At 36.7% G+C, this 26,817-nt stretch overlaps 1 protein-coding gene across 15 annotated transcripts in view; it reads right to left on the bottom strand.

Moving 5' to 3' along the window:
* Positions 1–17,148, bottom strand: part of MLIP (muscular LMNA interacting protein) — a 252,609-nt gene extending 235,461 nt beyond the window's left edge. For 5 of the 15 annotated variants that reach the window (XM_084889442.1, XM_084889443.1, XM_084889447.1 and 2 more), the window contains exon 1: positions 6,469–6,630. In XM_084889442.1, coding sequence (XP_084745568.1) covers positions 6,469–6,531 — 63 coding nt within the window. In that variant the 5' untranslated portion in view covers positions 6,532–6,630. Of the gene's footprint in view, positions 1–6,468; positions 6,661–17,005 lie in introns of those variants that run through there. The other 10 variants (XM_084889444.1, XM_084889446.1, XM_084889435.1 and 7 more) reach the window with 6 other exon arrangements.
* Positions 17,149–26,817: the final 9,669 nt, after the last annotated feature.

The raw sequence follows: 26,817 nt of genomic DNA, 5'->3' as shown, positions 1-26,817 counted from the left end.
GGGGTGTTGATCTGTGAGTGCCTTGGGTGGGGCCTGGATGAGGCTGGTTGACCTATTTGGAAATGTCTTTTGTGTGAAATGTATCATTGGGCATGTGGTGGTATTATTGATATGAGAAAATGCTAAGTAACTAATTTACTATCTGAAAAGGGATTTACTATCGGGGAAAGGGAGGGAGGAAGAGACTGAACATAAACTGCACCTATGGATGAGGACAATGGGGGATGGGGAGGGGTCGGAGGGTGGGGTGGGAACCTGGTGGAGGGGGGAAGAAATGAGGAACCTTTGTAACAATATGAACAATAAAGATTGATTTAAAAAAAATTTATTCAAAGTATAGCCATATTGCTAATAAACTTCTTTGAGGATAGTTTTTTTCTTCAATTACAGTTTATATCCAATATTATTTTATATTATTTTCAGGTAGAGAATAGTCTTAACTCTTAAAATACTTCAATATGTATCAATTTGAAGTCATATAAAACAAAACTGGTGTTAATTTTTATCTGAAATCCTTTAACCAAATCCAAATCCTCATTGATAAAAAAAATAACATTCTGAGAACATCAATATCATATTAATTATAACTCATTAAACATACTATTATAGAGTGACAGCCACAATATTTTTTTTTAAAGGTGGGGGGAAAGGAGTAAGTACATACCTATTCTTCATTTAATGTTTGTAATTTATCCCTGAAAGCACTGCCTTTAAGTAAAAGGCTTTAAATGAAAATCTTTTCCATTAATTTTAATAGGGTACCTTATAATATGTTATAGCCCAAGATCTCCAAAACAGGATCAATTGACTAAGAACAATTTTACAGGCAATTAACAATATTGATTGTCCATAAAATATATTGTAAAGGTTTACTGAACTTGCCAAGGAGGAAAGCTTGATAGGAGGTGGTGGTTTGATGGAGAAGAGGTATAAAGGAATCTTTCTTAGGAAAGATAAATTCTGCTTTCTACACCATTTTCCCCGATCAATTTTCCAGACTTTTGGGGTAGTAATGGCTATCTTGCATTCAAACTGCACTTAAAATTAAGTATAACACCTTTAGGGTACTTAAAAACACATTGAAATGGCATCTGTACATAACACTGAAATCCCAGAAGATGCAACCTCTTCATTCCTCTCATTTGACAAAATTATGAAAGCAAAATAATCTGATACACAATTCAAGTGTATATGACACTGCATAGAAAGTGTCAAGTAAACAAATACGTTTTTGTCTAAGAAAGAAATTTTTTATTGCATACTTGTTTAGTGTACTTTGGAGTAAGAAAAGTCTTTAGACTCAAGGAGAAAAAAATGATGATTATCTGAAAAGTGATATAACTTTTCAAAAATTGTTATGGCAAAGCCCTAGGCTGTTTGGTTCAGTGGACAGAGCCTTGGCCTGCGGACTGAAGGGTCCCGGGTTTGATTCTGGTCAGGCACATGTATCTCAGTTGCAGGCTGGCCCCTGCTTGGTGTGCATGTAGGAGGCATCCAGTCTATGTCTCTCTCTCATCACTGATGTTTCTGTCTCCCTCTCCCTTCCTCTCTGAAATCAATAAAAATATATATTTTTAAAATGTTATGGCAAAAATTATTAACTAAACAGTTTTTATGGAGCAAATCTGTATTTAAATATTTAAAACATATACTGTATATATGTATATATGTGTGTGTATATACATTATATATATCAATGTATATATATATATATGGAATTACTGACCTCTGTACTAATACATTTTATACTCAATGACAACATTCCAAAGCACTAAGCAGAATAAAAGAAAAAATAAATTATATCAAAGTTGAAAAAAAAAAAAAAATAGATCCAGAGACAGAGAAACATCAAACTTCAGAGGGAAGGCAGGGGAGGGGGAGATGTGGGGAAAGAGATCAACCTAAGTACTTATATGCATGAATATTAGTATAAGCATAATCAATGGACACAGACAGTAGGGGGGGGTGAGGGCATGTGCTGGGATGGGGGGTGGTGAGTGGCCGGAGATAGATCAACAGGGGGAAAAAATGAGATATATATAATAGTATATATAATACTTTAAACAATAAAGAATTTATCGTGTGTGTTTCCATTGCAGTTCTTAATACCCTGTCTTGTTCAAAATAGGCATTCAGAAACATGTATTGATTTGAAAGACTCATTTCGGGGGTTTTTAGGACATTTCTTCTAGGCTGCATCTCTAAAGATGCTCCCTAACATTTTTAACTCGTCAGCAGATAATAACATTGGGAATTATAACCAAAGTGCTAGTTCCGTGTTTTTTGTTTCCAACAGATCTTTTCTAGTAAATAATTAATTTAATTTGTATTAATTGAGCTATGAATTAATAACTAATTTAACCTAATTTAAAGTTATGCTTCACTGAATTATCACAGAATTTTAAAATGCATAATTTCCTTTTTTCTGTGCTTCTACACTTTACCCACAGTATTTTTTTAATTTCTTTTTTTTTCTTCATTGTACTATTAAAGATGAAGTGGCATAATCACAAGATTTTTTTTGTGAGATCATAGGAAATTTATATAACATTGAATAAGTCTTTCACTATCAAGGTCAAAATAAATTAAAAATATTTTAAATGTAAAAAGTTAAAATGCTATTATTTTAAAATTTTTCAGCTTCCAATTTGAGATACACCATGTTTAAAAAACTGTCAGATTACATAATTTATTTCTCAAACTCAGTTACTTTTACTCAATAAAGTAATATTTATGATATTCAGAAATTATCGCCTGTTTTGATTTGTGCCAAAACTCAGTATAAAGGGAGCTGGATGACATCCCTTATTATCATTATTTTTATGAAATTTATTAAAAATTTATTACTTGGTAAGATGGAATTGTCTCTTGAGACACATTATATGAATGTGGTAGAAATTATTAAATTTATGCATGAGATCTGTTTGTCTTATCTCTTAGAGAAATCATTATTATGTCAAAATGCCCTGAGGTGCGTGATCCTTTTTACTATATTAATATGTGAATTATTCCTTTTCATTAAAATACTTTAGTTGAAGATAAATGTAAATGAAATTCTTTGTTGATGCATTTAATAATGTAAAAGAAAAAGAGTTTGGAGAGTAGTCAGAATTTCTTGACTCAATTTTACTTATTTAATAAAATATACTAAATAGACAGGTACTTATTTTTTTAATTATTCCAGAAATACCTTCATGTTATAGATATAAATGACTCCCAGCTTGAATTTATTGTCCTATGTATCATTATTCTGAAAATGCAACTTACAAACAAAATCAGACAATTAATATGTTGACACATCATTTTAAAGTGTGTCCCAGAGAACATTACTTAAAATATTCACTGCCACTGCATACACATGTTATAAAGCACTATATTGGTAAAGAGTTTAACGAACACTAAATTAACCTCCAGCGGGTTTCATAGCCTTCAGCATGTTAGAATACAGTATAAGTCTCCATGGAGAAATATACTGCCTCGTGAATTCCCTACACAGAGTTTCAGAAATGTTCTTGAGAATAGACCACAGCATCTCTTTGTGAGGAAGCTGGAAAATCAGAGTTCCAAGAGGCATATTTTGGGAGACACATGATACAATGGTTATTCAAGCCTGACCAGAAAAACACAAAAGATCCATTCAGCATGAACACCAATCATTGTGGAATCAACAAAACTGAAAAGTGTTGTTACAAAATAGCCCCTTCCCTCCTCCACGCCCTCAAAAAAATGACTTTTCATATAATCTGGTTTTGCAGAATCAAATACTCAACACAATTGAGATTGGCATCGGTAAATTTAGAACATTTTGAATGATTTGAGAGTCATAATATTATTTTTTAATTATCAATTGATAAATGGATGTAAAAGGGAAACCTTCAATTGCCAACCACCCAGAAATCTGCTATTAATCACCAAAGAGCAACAAATTAAGGGCAAAAAGTCAATAGCTAAAGGTAGCAATTCACAAGGTACAATCGACATTGCATATGTACTAAAGAAAACTAATTTATTTTTCTCTATATCTTTGGGTAGAATGAACTGATGATTTTTTTTAAACCTACTGACCACTGATTTTCTTATTTGCTACAAATCTTATATTCAAAAGTTTTTTACAAACAAAGCTAACTATGCATATTATTTAATTGTTATATACTACAACATTGTTCATGATAATCACCTTCATAAATACTCCTCTAAATTTAAACAAGATGCATATTATAACTCAACAGTATTATAAGCATATTTAAATATTTAATGGCAAAATATTCTGTCCTTTTAAAAACTATTATACATCTTCATAAACTATTTAAAATAAATTTAATGATTTTCAGAACTTACTAAACTCCACAAAACTACATTTGAAACTACAATATATTCAACAATCTAGCCAATCATATTATATTACATTGGTTTTAGCAAGGAATACACTGCCCCATGAGTTGAAGTTTTAGAATATTTATTCATAAAACAGAAAAAAATGTTTAACTAAAATAATGTCTATTAAAATCTTTCAAAGATATCTACTTTTCAGCTCTTATGTAGAGATACTGCACATAAGCTAAGAGTGTTAACAGAATTTCTATATCTGGAAGGTGTTTGAGTTATGGATCTAGTTCTCTTTGTACAGGCAATTGCCCCAAATACTGAACTTCAATGCATTCCCTCCCTGCTGAGAACCATCCCTTCTCAGTGCAGATCAGATGTCCTCCTGCCTTCTGATCTGTCCCACATTTTCTCCAATCTTCTGGAAGTTAATCAGAGGCTAGTCATGGGCCTCTCATCCCAAGAATGTTCATAAATTTGGTGCTACTTTCTCCAAGGGAGGATTCTCACTTCTAGACTGATAGCTGTGCTTCAGGTAGAGTCAGGCATGCGGAAAGTCTGACCTTTGAAATGTTTATACCTACATCAAATCACTTCTAATAATAAGAGATCACTTCCACTTTTGTTCTCTTGCCCCAAGTCCACTATGTTTACTTGCAAAACTTCTTATAAAACATTGCTAGGAAGATCTAGGTCAAATTTCACACTAACATACAGCAACTCTTTATTTATGTACTTACTGTCTATCTAGTCCCCTAAATGTTTTATTATTATTAAGCAAGTGTTTATGGTGAACATATCAGAAATGTTCTTTTACTTTGAAATGCATTTCAGCTTTCTCTTTCTTTATTAGCAAACTTTGGGTATTTTCTCTCAAAGAAAGTCAGACGGAAACATATTGCAAATCACAGGCTCAGTCTAGGGATTTCACATACATCATAGTTTTTAATCCTCAAACAGCCTTCAAATTAGGTATTACTGTTCCCTCACTCACAAGTACATTAACTTAGACTCAGAAAGCTTAAAGGAAGCCCCACAGTCCTACACTTAGAAGCTGGATGTAAGAATTCTCACCCACTCCTTTTTGACTTAAAAACCCCTCATTAGTTCTACAATAATATCTGGCTTTTAAAAACAGTCAAAAAGCAAAATAGTCTATGGCCATTACATGTTTAGACAACCATGTGAAATAAAGATCCACAATTGATATTAAAAATTATGACCTAAATCCATTAAGTGAAGGTTACATTTTAATCTAATATATTTCTTCAAGACCTTAAAGTTCTAATATACTTTAAGAGTTTTAACTCAATACGGTTATTCTTTTCATAAGTCAAGTATTAATATCATTAATAGTGAATAAATCTCAACCTCAGGCATCCAGAACAATGCATTCTCATCAGTTTAAGAAACCACGGTTTTATAATCAATATGGTTTTACTTTTTGCTATTTGGATGACTATCAATATTAGCCATGATCTGTTCTACCATTAACAGTAAATCTACAAATATAATTAGCCTCCTATGTCCATCCGGTGAACCATGATTCTGCTCAAGGTTATAGCATATTTGTCTGAGCAAATATAGTTGACCACAATAGTTCATTGACATTTAATTTTTTAGCATCAAGGTAAAGTTACTCCTATAACTTTTAGGGCAAATAAATAACAACTTTCTGTTAACTCTATCCTTACATTAGAAATTCATTAACTTATTCCATAAAACATTTAAATATTCTATAATAATGATATATTTTCCTTGATATACATTTCTAGTATCTCCAGGAGAAATTATACTATTTTTGAGGAAAATATATTTGCTAAGCTTTATGTCCACAAATAATTTTCCAGTATTGACACAATCACAACAAGGGCTCAAAATAAATTGATTCTGGTTTTTTTAGATGAAGGTAAAGAACATCATTTAACTAAACAGCTTTGCCCATATTCTAATAATGAAAAATTGTTAATAACTTTAATACATTATTTTTTCTAAAGCCCATGGAATTCTCCACTTCAAGGTTGTTGGCCATAAAAACATGAAAAAACAGATTGGCTAACACAACTTTTCCAATCGGTGGCAGCTGCTTCTTCACTCTGACAATTATGTTATAAATCTGTACAGGCTAAATCTCACAGATCTTACCGTCAATTTCTCCTCTAAATTCTCATTTAACACGCTTCCTTTTTCATGCTTTTCAAATTCCATGATGATTAGGAGAGAGAGAGAAACAGAAAAAGAGAGATTCGGATTCGGTCTAGAAAATGATGTGACGTGCTTACATGTTAGATATTGCAGGACACTCCAAGTTGTGAAAGCCCAGGACACTATCGCCCTGGCGATAATTTCGGGTTAGCTAGTGTTTCCATTTATAGATGTCCAAGCCCCATAAACAGAGCACTGAAGAGGAATCAGGCAGCTGGCCTTAGATAAAGATAAATGTCACTAGATATAAAAGCAAACTCTTCAACAGGAGAATATTCCAACAGGTTAGGTTCTCTGAATGAAGGAAGATGTGTGTGACAAATAGCCCCTGTCAAAGAATTCATTAACAGCCTTTGGAGCAGAATACAATACACTTTAGAATACAGGCCTAATAAATCAGTGGTAAAGAACTAATGTGATAGTCATATAGCAACTATGAATCAGCCAGTCTTAGTCTCTCAAATTTCAATTTTTGTCCTGATAGTCCAAGCATTTATGTATTATTTGGTAGCTTAAAACTTTTAAAAGTCAATTAAAGGTGAAGAGCAAAGGAGAAGTAATTATAAGTTTTAAGACCCACAACACGTATATTCAAAGGGTGTTGCCAATTCTGGTCCATAAAAATTTGGCAAATGATGTTGAAAAACACCATGAAATAACAGTCATGTTTCTTTTCACAAAAACTGATTTTTTTCTGGATTTTCTACCGGAAACAAAGTTATGAGATAAGAGATGAAATTTATATCTCGAATGGAAAAAATGTTTTCGGAATTCTTTAGAAATTGTTGCATGACATAAAGAAAAATGAATTGTGTAGCTTGCTGGTAATTAACTCTCCCTGTTGTTTTACAGCAATCCCAATATGTGGAGGGCAATAAAAAATAAAAAGATGTTTAGAGTCAGCTAAGACTGATCTCTATGTTGGCTTAATCCCTCAGCCTGCTTAAAATGTCCTATTAACATCTATTTCTGACCTTAACTCAGATGTCCTATCAGTGTTTTTTTTTTTTACTTAAGAAAACACTTTAGGTAATGTGCTGTAAAGCTCTGTCTTTTAATGTGATTGCAGCTGGTCCTCTGTGACCAAGCAGGGTTGCTAAAGCCTACTCCACATAATGATGGAAGGGCTGAGGATTTCAAAAGTGGACATATAACAGGCCTAACTAGTCCTGCTTTAGCATAATTCAAAAACCCTATATTATATATTCATGGGCAAAAGGAACTCCCCTCTTTGGCTCAACTCTGAATTCCAGAAAGGGACTCATACATGCTAGCTGTTGCCCTAAAAAGTTTGAAAATTTAAGTCTTCTAGGTTTATCAGAGTGCAAGACTGGCCTGTGTCAAAAGCAAGGCAATCGTTGAAATTGTATGTGAATGGAACCTCTGAAATCTCTCTGGGGGGGGGAGGGAAAGCACAGTAGAAATGCAAAAAGAAAACTCAATTCTGGCTAGTTTCATGCCCAAAAGGGGAATTCAGGATCTAGTTAGGAATAGAGGGATGATGGAGATGAAGAGAATAGGGATAATAGGAGGCCTGTGCCAGTGGCAGTGGGAGGGTTTAAAGTTTTGATTCAACAAACATGCACAGAGTACCTATAGCCAGTGGAGATTATCCTAGTTGCAGCAGATTTTTTAAAATAATAAATAAAAATTAAAAAGATACAGTGTCTACATTTCTTTCCTTAAATAATGTAGGCATGGCAAGATAGAAGCAGGGTAGTAACACTCGTATACAGCACCTTTCCACAGCATTCACCAGGTGCCAGAAACTGCTTCAAGCCTTTCCATATATTATTTCAATTAATTCTCAGAACTACTCTAGACAGTAGATACTATTATTTTCTCCATTGTTAAAGGCCAAATTATCTCTCCCACAAAAAAAAAATTGTGTTGAAGTCCTAACCCCCAATATTTCAGAATAAGACTATAGTTGAAGATAGGGTCTTGAAAGAGGTAATTAAGATAAAATGAAGTTATTAAGGTGGGCCTTGATCCAGTATAACTGGTGTCCTTATGAGAAATCAGACAGTCAAACCTCAGAGGGAAGGTAGGGGAGGATGGGAGTAAGGAGGAGAGATGATCAACCAAAAGACTTGTATGCATTCATTTAAGCCTAACCAATGGACACAGACAACAAGGGGGTGAAGGCATGAGTGGTGGGGACAGGGGGGAGGGGAGGTAATGGGGAAATAAGGAAACATATGTAACACCTTAATCAATAAAAAAAAATTTAAAAAGTAGGAATATAGAAAAAGAGAGACTAGAACAAAGATACACATAGAGGGAAGACATTGGGAGAAGATGATCATCTACAAGCCAAGGAGAACAACCTCCACAGAAAACAACCCTGACAACATCTTGATCTTAGACTTTCAGCCTCCAGAACTGTGAGGAAATGCATTTCTGTTAAGTCTGTGGTATAGGTTATCATCGCCCTAGCAAACTGATATGCCCATTTTAGAGTTAAAAAATTAGACACAGTTACACAACTAACAGGTGGCAGTCAAACCCCAGCCCAAGCTCCTAGCCACTGTGCACGTTAGTGCCTCTGATCAAACAGTTTCCTAACAGGCATAAGAGAGAGGGTGGGGAAACAGCACCAGCATGCGTGGTAAATGCTATCTACTCCATAGATTTAGAGATATGTTTAACATATGTTAGGTATGTTTTAAAACAAGAGTTTTCTTGAGTAAAAGTATGCCAGAGGTTTTGGTCAAGATGGCAGTGTAGGTAAATGCAGTTCTCAGAACCTCCCAAAACCACATCAAAATTACAACTGAAGGACATAACAAGCATCATTCAGAACTGCCTGAAATCTAGCTGAACAAAATACAAAAAAAAAAAAAAAAATCAAGATGACAGCTCAATAGCCATAATGTGGAGTTAAATATCCTATGTAATAAAAGCCCAGCAATCAAACAGCAGAATGACTGGTTGACCAGTTGCTATGATGCACACTGACCAACAGGGGGCAGACACTCAATGCAGGAGCTACCCCCTGGTGGTTAGTGCACTACCATAGTCTGACCAGGATGAGTGTTTGCTCCCACTGAGAACTCTGGGCCAACGGGCAGGAACCCAGGCTGCCATTGGTCACCTCCTCACCCCAGGCTCCTCCTCCTCACTCCCTGCTGCCTCCTCCAATGCTCACAGACCATGCAGTGCCATCACCAGACTCACAGAGCTAAAACCAGAGTCTGGGAGGCGGGTTCATGACTGCTATGGGACTGAGGCCTACTCCACTGCCTGTTAGTGCTATTGTCCCTGGGCCAGGCCCCAACTGGATCCCTTGGAGAGGCTAGTGTTCCAGCTCCCCAAAGATGTTGGGCCAGGGAGCAGCAACTCAGAGGGTGGTTCCACAGCCACTTGGCTGACCAGGATGAGCAGAGCTCTGATCTCCACAAGCCATACCCCCAACCAGTGCACAAATCTCGTGCACCAGGCCTTTAATCTGATATAAAAACGTTTTGATAAAATATTGGAAAGTGAAGAAAGATTGAGTATCTTCACTGACAGAACAGATGATCTCCAAAGAGCTACCAAAGACTCCTTAAAAAACAGGAAAGATTCTTAAGAGGGTATGGTGGAAACATTTAAAAAGATTATAATCATCACCATGGCAATTTTTCTTTCATTTGTTTAAGTATAAATTTAAAGCAACCTGACCCTTCTTCTCTCCACCCCCCAATAGGTACCAATAAATTGTTACATGTTAAAAAAAAATTATATATATATATATATATATATATATATATATATATATATCCATGCAAAAGCTAGTTCTCATTCACTTGCTGGTCAAGCAGAAGAGACTGAGTCCCACTGGTCCCCACTCTGTTAATCAATCACAACAAAACTGGTCCTCTCTCTGACTGTTGTGCTCTCTCCCCACAATGTCATGTGCCCCCCTTCTCACTTCATCCAGCTCTTCCCCAATGACCCCATCTAAAATAGCAAACCTTCTGTCCATTTATTTGCTCTTGTCACCTTCATAGCTCTTATCGCCTCTGGTATTTTATTATTTCACATGATGATTCAAGTTTATCCATTATCTACTTATTTGCAATTCATGTCTCCTACTTGAGTATAAGCGCCAGAGGGTGCTTTATTCATCACTTTATCCAGGCACTAAAAACATATTATTATATAAGCACTAATAAATTCATGTAAAGGAAAGAGGGCAGGAGGAAGAGAAAGGAAAGAATGTAAGAGGAAGGAAGGTAAAGAGGGTGAGATAGGTGGGAATTGTATCAAATGGACATTACAAGACATTTAATACATTATTTTTTTAAAATATATTTTATTGATTTTTAACAGAGAGGAAGAGAGAGAGATAGAGAGCTAGAAACGTCGATGAGAGATAAACATCGGCCAGCTGCCTCTTGCACACCTTTTACCGGGGATGTGCCCGCAACCAATGTACATGCCCTTGACCGGTATCGAACCTGGGACCTTTCAGTCAGCATACCGATGCTCTACCACTGAGTCAAACCGGCTTCAGCTGATACATTATTTTTTATAAAACTTTGGTAAGAAATAGAAAAATAAAATGTATATTTATAAGATACAAATCATACTATAGATTAATAGAATGCTGATTGTTCACTTATCTTAAATAACTATTAAAGGAGAAATAAATAAATAGACTTAGACAGCAGGAAGAACTGGATTCATTTGCAGATTCTACCACTTTCTAGTTTTGTCACTTTGAGCAAATTAATTCTGAATTTCAGTTCCCTTTCCCTTAATTAAAGGTATGATACCAACCTCTTAATGTTGTCACTAATGATGGTACAAAGAAATTAACCTAGTGTTAACCTAGCTTCAGGAAGGTTCTCAGTAAAAGTATTTGCCATTATTTTCCTGGGCTATGTGAAGTTTACCTAGAAAAAATATATACCATATATACCGTCAAAGTCTTAAAAAATGTGTCACACAAATTAACAGAGAAAATGGGATAAACTATTTGCAAATCATTTTTTTTGGTAAGAGATGTACCCAGAATATATAAAGAAATCTTATAACTCAACAATAAAAATGACAAGTAACCCATTTGTCATTAAAAATGCATAAAGGGCCCAGCCAGCATGGTTCAGTGGTTGAGCATTGACCTATAAACCAGGAGTCACAGTTCAATTCCCAGTCAGGGCACATGCCTTGGCTGTGGGCTCAACCCCTGTGGGGAGTGTATAGGAGACAGCCAATCCATGATCCTCTCTCATCATTGATGTTTCTATTTCTCTCTCCCTCTCTCTTCCTCTCTGAAATTAATAAAAATCTATTTTTTAAAATGCATAAAGGATTTGAATACACATTTCTCCAAGAAGATAAGTGAATGGCCACCAAGCTACAGAAGTGGCCCTAACCGGTTTGGCTCAGGCAGGGGTCTTCAAACTACGGCCCGCGGGCCACATGCGGCCCGCAGAGGAGTCTGATCCGGCCCGCCAGGTTTTTTGGGCAGTGAGCGCAGCCGAGGTATTACAGTAGGAATTAGTATTAAGTCTAGTAATAATTAATGTCGTTTTCTAATACTTTTTTTTAAATCGAATTTATTTAAACAATACAACAAAATTTAATCAACAATATAGTTGCCGTTGTTTTCTACACTTGTGCCCAATGCTCAGGAAGCATTTTAATCCCTCTGATGTAAAATTCTTGTGATTTTGATGCAAAAAATTCGGTCAATGCATTTTTGAGGCATTCTTCATTATTAAATTTTTTTCCAAGAAGAAAGTTTTGCAAAGAACGAAACAAATGGTAATCGGAAGGGGCAATATCAGGAGAATATGCAGGTTGAGGGAGAACTTCCCATTCCAACTGGCGCAGTTTTTCAGCAGTGATTCTTGCAGTATGCGGTCGTGCGTTATCGTGGTGAAGAATTACTCCCTTCCGATTAATCAGCGCGGGTTCTTTTTCTCTTAAAGCTTGGGCTAACCTTTCCAATTGGGCACTATACACTGCACTTGTAATGGTTTGGTTAGATGGTAAAAGTTCATAATGAAGAATTCCTTTAAAATTCCACCAAACACACATCACTTTTTTCGCATGCAAGTCAGGTTTTGGCGTGGGCTGCGAAGCCTCATTTTTGTCCAACCATTGAGGCCGCCTTTTCAAATTAACATACAGCACCCATTCTTCATCTCCGGTAACAATTTGCTCTAAAAACGGCAAACAGTTTTGACGAGAGAGGAGCGAACTGCAAATTGTGACTCTTTGATTACGGTTGTTGTCGGTCAACTCATGAGGAACCCATTTTCCAAACTTTTGGACTTTGCCAAGTGCACGCAATTGATTGCAAATTGTTTTTTGTGAACAATTTAAAGTTGTCGCAAGCTCTTGTTGGGTAATTTGAGGATTTTGCACCAAAAGAGCTTGAAGAGCTTCTTAATCAAAATTGGACACACGGCCTCGACCACTCTTGTCATCAATATTTCCCTCGCGAAATTTCTCAAACCAGCGCTGGCATTTTCTGGCGCTAACTGCATCTTGACCAAGAGCACTACAGATGTTTTTTGCAGCCTCACTTGCTTTTCTTCATAATTGGAACTCGTAAAGCATGCAGTGCCGAATATGCTCTTCATCCGCCATCTTCTTAGCCCTAGTTTTGTAACAAAAACCAAACCAAACACAAACTTTTTCAAGCAAAACTTGTTAATTGCACTTCACACGTTCTGTAGATACCATGTGTTTGAAGGTTATGTCAATACAAGTCAACGCCAAGCAAGATTTTAAACGAATGTTTAAAAACGACATTAATTATTACTAGACCCGATAGTTCATATAGTCCGGTCCTCCAGCTCTCTGAGGGACCGTGATCTGGCCCCCACTTTAAAAAGTTTGAGGACCCCTGGAGAGCATCGACCTTCAGACTGAAGGGTCCCAAGTTCGATTCTGGTCAAGGGCATGTACCTTGGTTTTGGGCAAATCCCTAGTAGGGGGTGTACAAGAGGCAGCTGATTGATATGTCATTGATGTTTCTAACTCTCTATCCCTCTCCCTTCCTCTCTGTAAAAAATCAATTTTATATATATATTTTTTTTAAAGAAGTGATGTTCAACAAATTTGTGATTAGAGAACACAAATTAAAACCACAATAAGATAACTCCACATACTCATTAGATTGACTAAAATCAAGATATGGACAAGAACAAGTTTTGGGAAGAATGTGGATCAACTGGAAACCTCATCCACTGCTGATGAGATTGTTTAATTGAACAGCCATCCTAGAAAGCAGTGTGGCAGTTCCTAAGAATTTTATAGAGTTACCAAATGATCCAGCAATTCCACATGAGAAGTGAAAACATATATCCACATAAAAACTTGTACACAAATATTCATGATAACATTAATTATAATAGTCAAAAACTAGAAACATCATAAATGTCTACCAATATATGAATAGTGAAATGTGATATATCTATATAGTGTGGCACATTATTCAGCAATAAAAAAGAATGAAGTAATGATACATACAAAAAATGGATGATCCTTGATAATGTAAGTGAAAGAAGCTGGTCACAAAAAGCCACATAGTATAAGATTCATTTATATAAAATGTCCAGAGTAGGCAAATCCATAAAAAAAAAGATTATTTCTGGTTGCCAGGTGTTAGCAGAAGGGCAATATAGGGAGTGGTTGCTAATGAGTATAGGGCTTCTTTTTGGGGTGATAAAAATATTCTGAAATTAAATAGTGATGATGACTGCATAACTCTAAATATATTAAAAATGATTGAATTGTATGTATGTTTTAAAAGAGTAAATGTTATGAGAGTACCTGAATAAATCTATTATTCTTTCTTGAATACCAGAGGAAGATCAATAATTCCTTTCTAAACTAGAAATGTATTATTTTTTTCCATGAATATAACATGCAAAATGGGTCACTCCAAACAGGAAATTAAAATCTACAGTAGGGAAGCAATAATCACATTTAAAATTGAAACAAGTGACCCTCAGCAAGTGATATTTGCTTCAAGACAAAGCCTTTTCCTCTCTTTCATGTATCCTTTGTATCATCACCATGTGGCTTGTGAGTAATATGTGACTTTTGAAATCTCAGCTGTTCAGATTTGTCTCTGTATTCAAACCCTGGAGGAAAGTCTAGTTTGCAGCAACTAAATTGGCTTGTTCATCTACTGAATTCAAGGGCAGTTTTGTTTATATTTTTGTTGATGGTGGCAATTTCCCTATACCTGCCATTTAAAGAATTTTTACTTCCAAAACAAAAGCACAGGTAAATGCTCTATTTCTGAAACTGTACAAAGTAGATAGATATACATGAGGCATAAAAAACTGTTTTCTTTTGGGGGGGGAAAAAAAAGATGAGTTTGCAAAGCATGGTGTAGACCCTGAGGATATTCCATGTTTTATGTTTCAAGGATAAATATCTTTTTATTAGACATGGGTCCTCTTCTGAGACAATGAATGCCTTTCATGTAGGTCTCCTCTCATTCCACATAGCTCTTCAAAGGTCCTATGAGCTCTCTATGGTCAAGTTAGAAGTCCATGTAATCACCATATCCATTCAGGAGTGGACAAAGATACTCCACTCAGTGCACCTCCAGGAGCCACAGCCCGTCCCAAGTGCCACATCAGGAATGTATTTCCTGTGGTATCCAAGAGTCAAATGGAAATCTAGCTCAGACCTAGCACTGAGAAATACTCTAACTTTTGACCTGTTGTTATTGCTCTTAGTTCAAAATTTAACACTTAAAGTCTCTATTTGCAGTCCAGTTGGGGTAGGGTAGGAGGCAGAAGTGATGAACAAAAGGCAGGAAAGAATTCCCAGAATGTTCTGGTTTTCCCAGCACCCCTGCCTGAGTCTATCTATCAGCTTTGGCAATTGTGAACCCTCACGCAGCAGCTATGGACTCTTCTGGAAAATCCTCTGGCTCTTACTTTCTTGACTGTGTGTGCACCTGGCATGTAGGCAAACACAGGAAGACTTTTCACACACACACACACACACACACCCCCGCCACCATCACCACTTTTAAGCACCCCTTATGGCATCTACTGGTCAGAGATACAGGATACTAAGAGGTGTGGTATACATATGCCCGTGTCTTGTGGAAAGATAATGTCTACAGAGGAATTTCTTAAAGGTGAGTTTGGTACTATATAATGAACATTTTTCTGTAAGTTGAATCTGCCAAGCGAACACAAAAGCAAACCCCAAAATATCAGTTTATGATCATTATAAATAACAGTTTACAAATTTGTACCTTTGTAATTACCACTTTTCAGTGAAACATGAATATCATTTTGTTTCTTTTCTACTGGAATATCATTTTGTTTCTTTTGTGTGTTTTTTGTGTGTGTTTTTGCTTGTTTGTTTGTATGTTTGTTTACTTCTTCTGATACTATCTGTCCCCTTATTTGGGTTCTGGGCCTTATTTTTTAATGACTATAGAAAAGATATTGTAGTCAATATAAGGGAAGGGACATTTTCTTTTTAATATCAGTTCTTCATAGCAGAGCATTTGTTTGGAGCATTAGAAAATACTTCCATTTAAGTGAGAGCTGGGAGAATTTTGAAAAGCGCTTTTTTAATGTGCACATCTAAAAAATGCAATTCTTTTAACAAAAACAAAAAAAATTGAAAAATAAAATGCAAGGGTTTTAAAAAGAACATTGATGATAACTTGTAAATAACAATGATTGTAATAAGAAACTAAACCCATATCTCCAGAATTTATAGCATACAAACTGATTAAAACCAGTTGGGGATCCAAGTCCGCTGTGTTTCATTTTCTCAACTATTCTACACTCAGTGCCTGCAATTTCCAAGAGACTTTTGACATGTTTTCTCTTGTTTGTGGCGACATCTTCAGAGGTGCCGGGTGCAACAGGTTTTTGCTCTTGCATTGGTTAACACTCAATATATTTCCATAATAATCTCTCTCCTGTGAATCTGAATCTGAATCTGAATCTGAATCTCTCTCTCTCTCTCTCTCTCTCTCTCTCTCTCTCTCTCTCTCTCTCTCTCTGTCTCTCTCTCTCTCTCTCTCTGTCTGTCTCTCTCTCTCTCTCTCTCTCTCTCTGTCTCTCTCTCTCTCTCTCTCTCTCTCACTCACACACACACACACACACACAACATTGCTATTTTAGAAGTGAAGACAACAAGCCAAGTTAAACTGACAAGACTTCAGGGAAAAGGACTATGAAAATGGAAAGCTTTACTTGTTGGATATTAGAATGACAATGTGTATTTCTAACTTGAGAAAGAAATTTGAGGTTTAGTTTTCCTGTGTCTTTATGACTAATCAAAGTGAGCAGGTTCAGCACTATAGCTCACTATCCCTTAAGCCCAGCAGCTTAGCAGTTGCGGTTGTGTTGACATGACAAATCACTTTGCCCCCAAAGTAACAGCCCCGCGCCCTCTCTGACAGTGTGCCCAGGGTATACTTTCAGTTTGATCAGTTGGAACATGTTCAAAAGCAGTCTGCACTTTTACAGAAAAAAAAAATGCTTACCTTTCCACTGACTTGGAAGCAGCCTGCAGGACAGTGATCCATCAGGGAGGTCACCGGCCACATTCCCAGAGCAGCTGACCCTGTCAGTCTTTGGAAAATACTGTTTACTCTGTAAGTAATGCTGGATACCAGGCACAAGATAAAGAAACTAAATTTAAAAAGAGCGAGGCATAAACCACATCCCCACTGGGACCACTTCATGAAAACAGTAGTTGCTAAGTTTCCCCAAATGGTTTATTTAAAGAATGTCTTAGTAGTAATGGGGATTTGGAATCCAGTGTTGAAAAAAGTTTTGCAATATTTCCAACAATTTATTTTTAGTGCACGGATGAAAATTCTTTAAGCTTTCCTAAGGACTTAAGTGGTAGAAGCATAAAAGGTTACTGGAAATGCAGTTTCTCTTCTATTTGTATTGATTGGATTTTTAAATAAAATTGAAAGCCCTCCTGAAAATGTCAATTGCTCCAGAGAAGGAAAGTGAGAATTATGCAATAGGTGGCCATGGCAAGGCTATATGAACTCCATGGACATACAGAACAACTCTCCGGCTATTCATCCACCAGGAAATATCCAGAGAAAGCAGAACTACACTGTACCTTTGTCAGGTTTCTTCCATAATTACTCTCAGCAATAGTGAGTGCATGTTACCCAAAGACCACTAATTACAAGATCTAACTTTGGCCTCAGACCGATTAAGATGCTACCTTTATTTATTTATTTATTTATCTATCTATCTATGTATTCATTATTTATTTAGGAGAGAGAGAGAGAGAGAGAGAGAGAGAGAGAGAGAGAGAGAGAGAGAGAGAGATTGACGTGTTGTTCCACTTATTTATGCATCCATTGATTGATTCTTTTATGCATCCCTGACCAGGGATCAAACCCATGACCTTGGCATATGGGGACGAAGTTCTAACCAACTGAGCTACCTGGCCAGGGCCAAGATGCTACTTTTAAACTATGGTCAAGAGACTCAGAGTTTGGAAACCAAAATAATTAACCATTTATTTGGTTATCTATGAAAAATATAACAAAATTAATGCCAATAAATCTATGGCCTTTCTATGCACCAATAGTGAACTTACAGAAAGAGAATAAAAAATCAATCCCATTTATCATCACACCAAAAAAATTAAGATACCTAGGAATAAACTTAACTAAGGTGGTAAAAGACCTATACGCAGAAAACTACAAGACACTGAAAGAGATAGAGGAGGATGTAAACAGATGGAAGAACATACCGTGTTTATGGATTGGTAGAGTCAACATCATTAAAATGTCCATACTACCCAAAGCAATCTATAGGTTCAATGCACTCCCCATTAAAATACCAATGGCATATTTCACTGACCTAGAAAGAACTCTCCAAAAATTCATCTGGAATAATAATTTAAAAAAAAAAAAACCCTAATAGTTGCAACAATCCTGAGAAAGAAGAATAAAGTAGGAGGGATCTCAATACCAGATTTCAAGCTGTATTACAAAGCCACTGTTCTCAAAACAGCATGGTACTGGCACAAGAACAGACTATATTCCATATAGATCAATGGAATCGAATAGAGAATCCAGATATTAGCCCAAACCACTATGCTCAATTAATATTTGACAAAGGAAGCATGAATATATAATGGAGTCAAGACAGTCTCTTCAATAAATGGTGTTGGGAAAATTGGACAGATACATGCAAAAAAAAATGAAACTAGATCACCAACTTATACCATACACAAAAATAAACTCAAAATGGATACAGGACTTAAACAGAAGATGGGAAACCATAAAAATACTAGAGACATCCACAGGCAGCAAAATCTCAGACATATGACAAAAGAACTTCTTCACTGATATTTCCCCGAGGGCAATAGAAGCTAAAGAGAAAATAAACAAATGGGACTACATCAAAATAAAAAGCTTTTTTACAGCAAAAGTGACCATCAACAAAAAAACAAGAAGCCCACTGTATGGGAGAACATATTTGCAAATGGTATCACTGATAAAAATTTAATCTCCAACATCTACAAGCAGCTAATACAACTTAATAAAAGGAAAATAAATGAACCAATAAAAAAAAAATGGGCAACGAACCTAAATAGAATCTTTTCAAATAAAGATAGAAGGAAAGCCAAGAGACACATAAAAACATGCTCAGAGTCACTAATTATTCGAGAGATACAAATCAAAATGACAATGCGGTTCCGTCTCACACCTGTCAGAATGGCTATCATCAACAAATCAATAAACAACAAGTGCTGGCGAGGATGCGGAGAAAAAGGAACACTCATGCACTGCTGCTGGGAATGAAGACTGGTGCAACTACTGTGGAGAACAGTATGGAGTTTCCTCAAAAAACTAAAAATGGAACTCCCATTTGAACCAGTAATCCCACTCCTAGGAATTTATCCTAAGAAACTAGAAACACCAATCAGAAGGGAAATATGCACCCCTATGTTCATAGCAGCACAATCTACAATAGCTAAGATTTTGAAACAGCCTAGGTGCCCATTAGCAGATGATGGATCAGAAAACTATGCTACATCTGCGCAATGGAATACTATGCTGCCATAAAAAAAGAAGGAATTCTCACCATTTGCAGCAACCTGGATGGAACTGGAGAACATTATGCTGAGTGAAATAAGCCAGTCAATGAAAGAAAAACACCACATGATCTCACTCATTTATGGATAATAAAGAACATTATAAACTGTTAAACAAAAACATAGATTCAGAGACATTAAAGCAATAAACAGATTGTCAAATTACAGTGGGAAGGTTAGGGAGATATGGGGGAGATAAGAGATCAATGGAAGGACTTGTATGCATGCATATAAGCAAAACCAATGGACACAAAACTCTGGGGGATGAGGGCATGTATGGGAGTGGGGAGGGAGGAATGATAAGACATGTACACATATAATACCTCAATAAAAAAATATATATATCATCCCAGATTGACTTTGTCATTGTACCAAGTGCATCATCCCACTGTGTTCTATGATGTATTTTAAAAAGAAAGAAAAATAGCACTATTCTATATTTGCCATTTGGGATTCATTCACATAGATACCCCTTTCACTATTTCTACCAATAGTATTGCTTTATGTTGAGGATTTCTAAGAGAATACTCATGTAAGAAAACACTTCTTTTTAAGATATCATTTCACTCTCTCATTCAGCTCAATAATTTGACAGTCGTTGGGTTGCACACGGCATCCACATCACTGCTGGTGCTGATTGCTGCCAGGGGTTGGAACAGCACACAGACTGCTTAGTTATGAGTGAACACAGTGATACACCAAAGCAGGCCAGATGCGATAAGTGCTAAATTAGGAGACAAGATGATGGGCTTTGAAAACCATAAAAGGAGAGGACCATTCTGACTGGGGACCTTAGAGGTGATTTCACACAGATGTTGGTTTTGCACTCAGCCATCCTTATTGACTCCTACCACTAAAGTGGCCTTTGGACAGTACACCGACCTGACATGGGAACCTGTGAAAAATTCAAAATCTTGTTCACAATATATGTAAACTGAATGACCCATCATGTTGTATTACTTCAACTTATAGAGTGGTGTCTGTCAATTATTTCTCAATAAAACTGGTGAAATAAACAAACAAATAAAATGATATAGACATGGGGGAGCGATTTTAAAATCTTGGATGCCACCCCAGACCTACCGAGTCAGAATCTGCATTTTTAACAAGACCCAGAGGTGACACCTATGGGCATTCAAACTTGAGAAGCACTGATGCAGCTCCTTTTAGAATTGATGGAAATATAGAGGAAATGACAAACAAATAATGAAGACCAAACTATGGACTGTGTGCTTGAGACTGGAGGCATGGTGGAGTGCATATGGAGGAGTTGTCTGTCACCTACAGTAATAATAAAAAACATCTCGGCCACTTACTACAAGCCAGTGGTTCTACTAAGTGATTGAGACAACGCCATCTCATCTTATGCTCTCAACAGCTCCACGAGGGAACCACATCATTTACAGATGAGGAAGCTGAGACTTACAGAGGGTAAGCTACTTTCCAAGTTCCCACAGGTAGAAAAGAGGAGGGCTGTGGCCAAAAACTGATATTTACTCCTAAGCCAGAGCTCTTGGCCACTACCTGCTGAAATCCTTGGAGTCTCCAGACTGGAAGTAAATCCCAGTCCACTTCTTCCTGATACATGCTCCCCTGGAAAGCAGCCAGAGGGCCTGAATCCCAAAAGTAGAGCATCCAAGGGAGCCCAAGCTCTATTTATTCCTCCTTCCTTCCTTCCTCCTTCCCTTTGTAAACCCTGGCACCTGATGAAATCGGGAGAGAAGCCTGAAAAGATTCTTTTGGTGACTAAAGTAATGACTATTTCATTAAAAATTTAACTTGTTTTTTATTTTATTACCAACTAAACTCATATATACTATAGAAAATATGGAAAATAGAGCACAGAAAGAGAAATTTAAATTCTCTGTAAAACTACAATGCTTTATTAAGGTACATTTCTTTTCAAGTTTTATTCAGATGTTTATAGTTTTTAGTGTAATTAGGATTATAACCTGTGTTTTTCTTGATAAGCACATTATAAACAATGCCTTCTGCTAGTAGTAATCTTTTATCCATGAGTGTTTCTAGTGGTTGGGTGGTAGCAAACAATTTTTGTATAGTCTGGCCAAGAATCAGGAACAGAGGTCAGATAATGGCAGAGGGGAAGAGAATTGGGGGGGGTGTGACCTGTCTTAACAAGTTATTCTCTCATCATTTTTTTTTTATTATTGAAACTGGTCATATTAAGTTTGCTAAAAATAACAAACAACTATGTGTTACAGGCAAATAAAATTATCAAACTTCCCCAAAATCAGAAAAACAGGACCAGAAGAAATATAATTCTAGAGGCCCATTGTACAAAATTCGCACACTTGTGGGGGACGGTCCCTCAGCCCAGATTGCGAGAGGGTGCAGGCCAGGCTGAGAGACCCCACTGGTGTACAATCAGGGCCAGGGATGGACACAAGAGATTGGCCAGACAGGGAGGGACCACAGGAGGGCTCCAGAGCATGACCGGCCCAACTTGCTCAGTCCCAATTAGCTGGACCCATACTGTGGTTTCTCTTCAGATCGCATAAATCTTTCGCCTTTTACCAATTAGCTGGACCCCAGCAGCAAGCCTACCTAACAGTCAGAGTGTCTGCCCTCTGGTGGTTAGTGCATGTCATAGGGACTGGTCTTCCCCCTGCTGGTCAGTGCATATCATATCGAGTGATTGAGCGGCCTTAGCATATCATTAGCAAGGAACACTTTGGTTGAATGGCCGACCTGACCATTGGAAACTTAACATATTGGGCTTATATTATATAGGAGAGCCATGAAAGACCCATGTTTCTTACTTATTACAGTGTATCAACAGGAAATTTTGATAAAATATCTACTCTTTCTAAAAAATACATCAATTATTATGTTTATTATAATAATAGGTTAGGAATAATACTTGCTCATTTTGGATATTTTTATACATATGTTTTATTGATTTCAGAGAGAAGAAAGGAGAGGGAAAGAAACAGAAATATCAATGAGAGAATATCATTGATCAGTTGTCTCTTGCACACCCACTACTGGGGATGAGTCCACAACAGTGGCATGTGTGGTGGATGGAAATTAAATCCTGACCTCCTGGTGCATGGGTCAATGCTCAACCACTAAGCTACACTTGCTGGGCAAGCAACTGGAACACCACACTGGATAATTTTTAAATATCCAAAAGTAAAGTTGTCTTATATACTTATACTTGATATTGAGAAAAATTAATATGTTATAAGGACAAAATAATATTTCCTGGCATTAAGCCAGGTCTCATCAGGACTAAAACCAGAAACAAGAAAGTCATCAGAAACCAGTTTTTCTGTGGGCCCCATGATTTCTTGTCATTTTTTTCCTTTGTGTATCTGCTTTCTTCTTATTTTTATGCAAATGTGCTTTCTTTGTGCAAGTGAGGAAAGATGCTTGCACCTCCAGTCCACAGTTTTCTGCCCTTCAGTCCAAGGCATGCATACAAACTGACTTGCTTTTTCTGAATTCCCAATTCTAAATTCTCAGGAGAGAGAATCCAATTTTCTCAACCTGAATCAGGTGCCCATCATGATCCAAACTGTTATAGGCAGTGGAACGTGGAGAGGACAGGGACAGGATAGGAGAAAGGACAGGATCAGTTATTCGCCACACAAAGAAGTAGGGAAGGCATAATTTGAGTGGTCTGCTAAAAATTGAGAAATAAAAAGAAACAAAAATAGAACTAATGATAATATTTTGGTGCATTTTCTTCCCATCTTCTTCTATTCTAGATTTCTTAGTATTGCCTTCCAAGCTTTTTCTATACATGATATATTTTAGTTGTGATAATGATGTATAAATTTTATATCTTAACATAAAAAAGTTTTATCTCACTATAAAATATTGATGAACATTTTATATCAGCAAATAATGTTCCAATTAGTGACTATGATACATTTTACTAACCATCTGCATGTTATTGGAAACTTGGGTTGTTTCTAGTTTTCAGTGATTTCAAAGAAACCTGAGGTGAGCATATTGGTGTGCAGAGAGTACTTTCTCTATTTTAAATTATTTCATCAAAATTGATTTCTGGGTGCTGAATTTTGCCAGATTAAAGAAAACAAACATAACCCCAATAAATTCTTTAAAATATATTTTTAATTACTTATTTAAAAAAATAAAACAAACATCTAATTTCTTAATAGATGTTGCTTACTTTGTTTCCTAAAGGGTTGCATAAGTATGTCTTTTACATACCCTCATCAGCATAAAGTACTATTATATTTAAAAATTTGCCATATGGAAACTTAAGAAATGACATATACTGGTGCTTTTAAGGTGATATGAGTGCAAACATAGTCTTTTCTACATGATTGTTGAGACATAATCAACAGTTATTAATCAAGTAATATCAAGTCTCTTTTCCTAGCCAGGACCAAACATGCCTTCTTCCTTTTTACCACCTTTCATTCATCCAACAAACACTGATCAGCATAGGTTAGACTACAAGCACTGTGCAAAACTTGGCAATGAAAGTAATTGATAGGTAGTACAGTCCCTAAGGGGACTGTTGTCCAAGGTATGAGAGGATAACAGGCTTTACAGCAGTACAAACAGAGAAGTGCCCCTGCATTCCACACAAGGCTGCCCTCCTTCCCTGGATCCCCCTCAGTGATACATATTCCACAGGTCCTTGAATCCTCAAAGAAACGCCATTTCTTTAACATGGCCCTTTCTCCTTTATGTTTGCCCAATTCCTTCCATAATCATTAAGCCCTCAGGTCAATGAGGCTCTGATCAGCATCAAATAATCTTAGGAACAAAGCCTCAAGTCTGCTGACCCCAGAGAAAAAATTTCAGTCAAACTAGAGATAACACATAGGCCTCAGTTGTATTTCAGCTCCAGACCCTGAAAAGAGGTGAATCCAGACCAAGTGACACCAGGGCTAACATCAGGACCAGATGCACTGACCAATGACCCCCTACCCTAGCATCAACCAAACAGGAGAGACCACGACCCTGACCCTAACTCCCTTAGTAGTCATGATTAATGATTTTTCCCCTATATAACCCATTCCCTGGAAGCCATCAGGAGACAGGTCTTTGAGCAGCTGTTCACCTGTGACTCCCAGCATGGGCCACTTCTTAAAAATAAATCCTTACTTCTTTACTACAAGCTCCTGTTGGTGTCTTATTGGGCTTTCATGCCCATAGGCAAATAGACCCCTTTAGTCTGGTAACATCCTCTGGCCAGCTCTGTCCAAACCTACCCTCCAGGAAAGCCCAGGGAATGGGAGTGAGTAGCCAGCCCCAAAGTCCAGGCCTACCAAGTAAATTCCTGTTTAACTAAAAGAAGAATGCCTAGAAATACAAGTAGATGAGATATTCTGATGCAGGCAAAATCAACACTCAGTAGTAGACTCTCATGGTAACTATCTCTGACAACAATTTATTAATATAACTGTTGGTTTCAATTTGAGATGTTCATTGAGGCATAATTTAGAATTAATAACTCAGGCAACAATCTGCAGTTAATTCACTTCCCCAGTTAGACATGGGTTTAATGTCACCACATAAAACCAAGTTTTGGTGATTATCCAAGCGCCAGCTGTGCAGTGATCAGGAACACCAGAGGAACTGTGTTAATTATCATTACCCAAATGAAACTAATTAGTTGCCTGGTAAAGAGAACAAAAAAACAAATGTTGTTATTTCCTCAGTGGTTAATTTCAACCCCTGAGGTTGATAAAACTCAAAATTGGTCCATGTATTAATGAAAATCATAAACATGTTAATGCAGCATTAGCAGATTGTCATTTAATCTTCAGGTTCATAAATTAATTGGTACACTATTTAATGGATGATTGATACACTGTGTTTAGGAGCATGAAATAGCTGCCAACCCAGGAAGTAAAAGGGTAACTCAACACCCTTGAAGAAGATCATGCATTCCACCTTTCTCAAGATTTCAAAACATTGTATAAGTTTCTTTACCCCATTTTTCTTTTCTTCAAACATAACAAATTGAATTTCATTCTCCTGCACACCTTGCAAAAGAGTTTTAGGACCATCAGATCAGAATAACCTGGGGCATGTATTAGTCTTATTTAGGAATTTGGATTGATAGTAGCATCCTCTTCCGAAGACCATTAGGTATAAGAACCCACACATCCACCTACGTGAGGAATCACACTATCACCAGGGGTACTACTGTTTGTCTGGAATAGAGCAATGTCTGTGAAATATTAAACAGTGCCAGGCCATTTGAGCAGCTCAGAGATGCTGGAACACGCTAAAGAGACCAAATAATTGTTTTTAAATTTTTTGAACTTTTAGGAAGTCTACAGATTTTAATGTGCAGGCAGACACAAATGCTAGAAACCAAAAATATCTGAAGAAATTTGAACCCAGGGGTAAATAACCAGACTCTTCCTTACTCCAGGATCTAGACTTAGGCCTAGCCCTGCAAATCCTGGTTGATGCAAACCCACCTGTCTTCACATTTTCCTGTCATAAATAAGGAATTTATGCATGTCACTAAACATCTTCCAACAGATCCACTTTGCCACACAGGTCCTAATAAAAGCTTGGAGCATAACATTATTTGGTTCCAATGTATATCTTTACAACTTTATATATTTAGTTATATTCCCTGAGCCTTGGTTTCTTGTTAGAAAATGGAATAAGGATAATCATCAATGACCCCCTAAACTTTAATGGAATAAAAATGTAAAAAGTGTCACTACATATAGCATTATCTTTGTGGAAACTGACTTTCCTCTAATTGCTCTGGCTTTCTAGAAGATAAACATGCTACCTGAACAACAAACTTTAATGGTTAAATGTCCATGGAGAAACTTATTGTTGCAATTAAAAAACATTGTTTGCTATACTAATTATTAGACATAAATTACAAGCCATGGATAAAAGCACCTATCATTAATATTGTTTTAAATAGTCAAGTCCCTTTTAAAATTTCTCTCATTTTCTCCATTCTTCAAAACCATAATTAACATCAATGCCAACAGTTATTTTTAATATGGCTTCACTATCATCACTCACAGGAACAACAAAAGAAAAAGCGGCCCCTTGCCCCGGAACCAAGATGCTCCTACCCCAATCTCAGTGCTCCAATCCATAATTCACACACTGGCCTCTCCCACTGGGAGTTGTGGCGGTAGAGGAAGTGAAATATCAGGACCACAAAGACACATCTTTCTTCTCCATGGAGGGCAGTGGAAGACTGGCAGCTAAATAAAGAAGAAAAAGCAAGTCAAT

This window comes from Pipistrellus hanaki (genome assembly GCF_964339955.1).
Source record: "Pipistrellus hanaki genome assembly, chromosome: 7".
Taxonomy (NCBI): Eukaryota; Metazoa; Chordata; class Mammalia; order Chiroptera; family Vespertilionidae; genus Pipistrellus; species Pipistrellus hanaki.
Note: the sequence above shows the minus strand (reverse complement) of the source record. Positions and strands in the feature narration are given on the sequence as shown.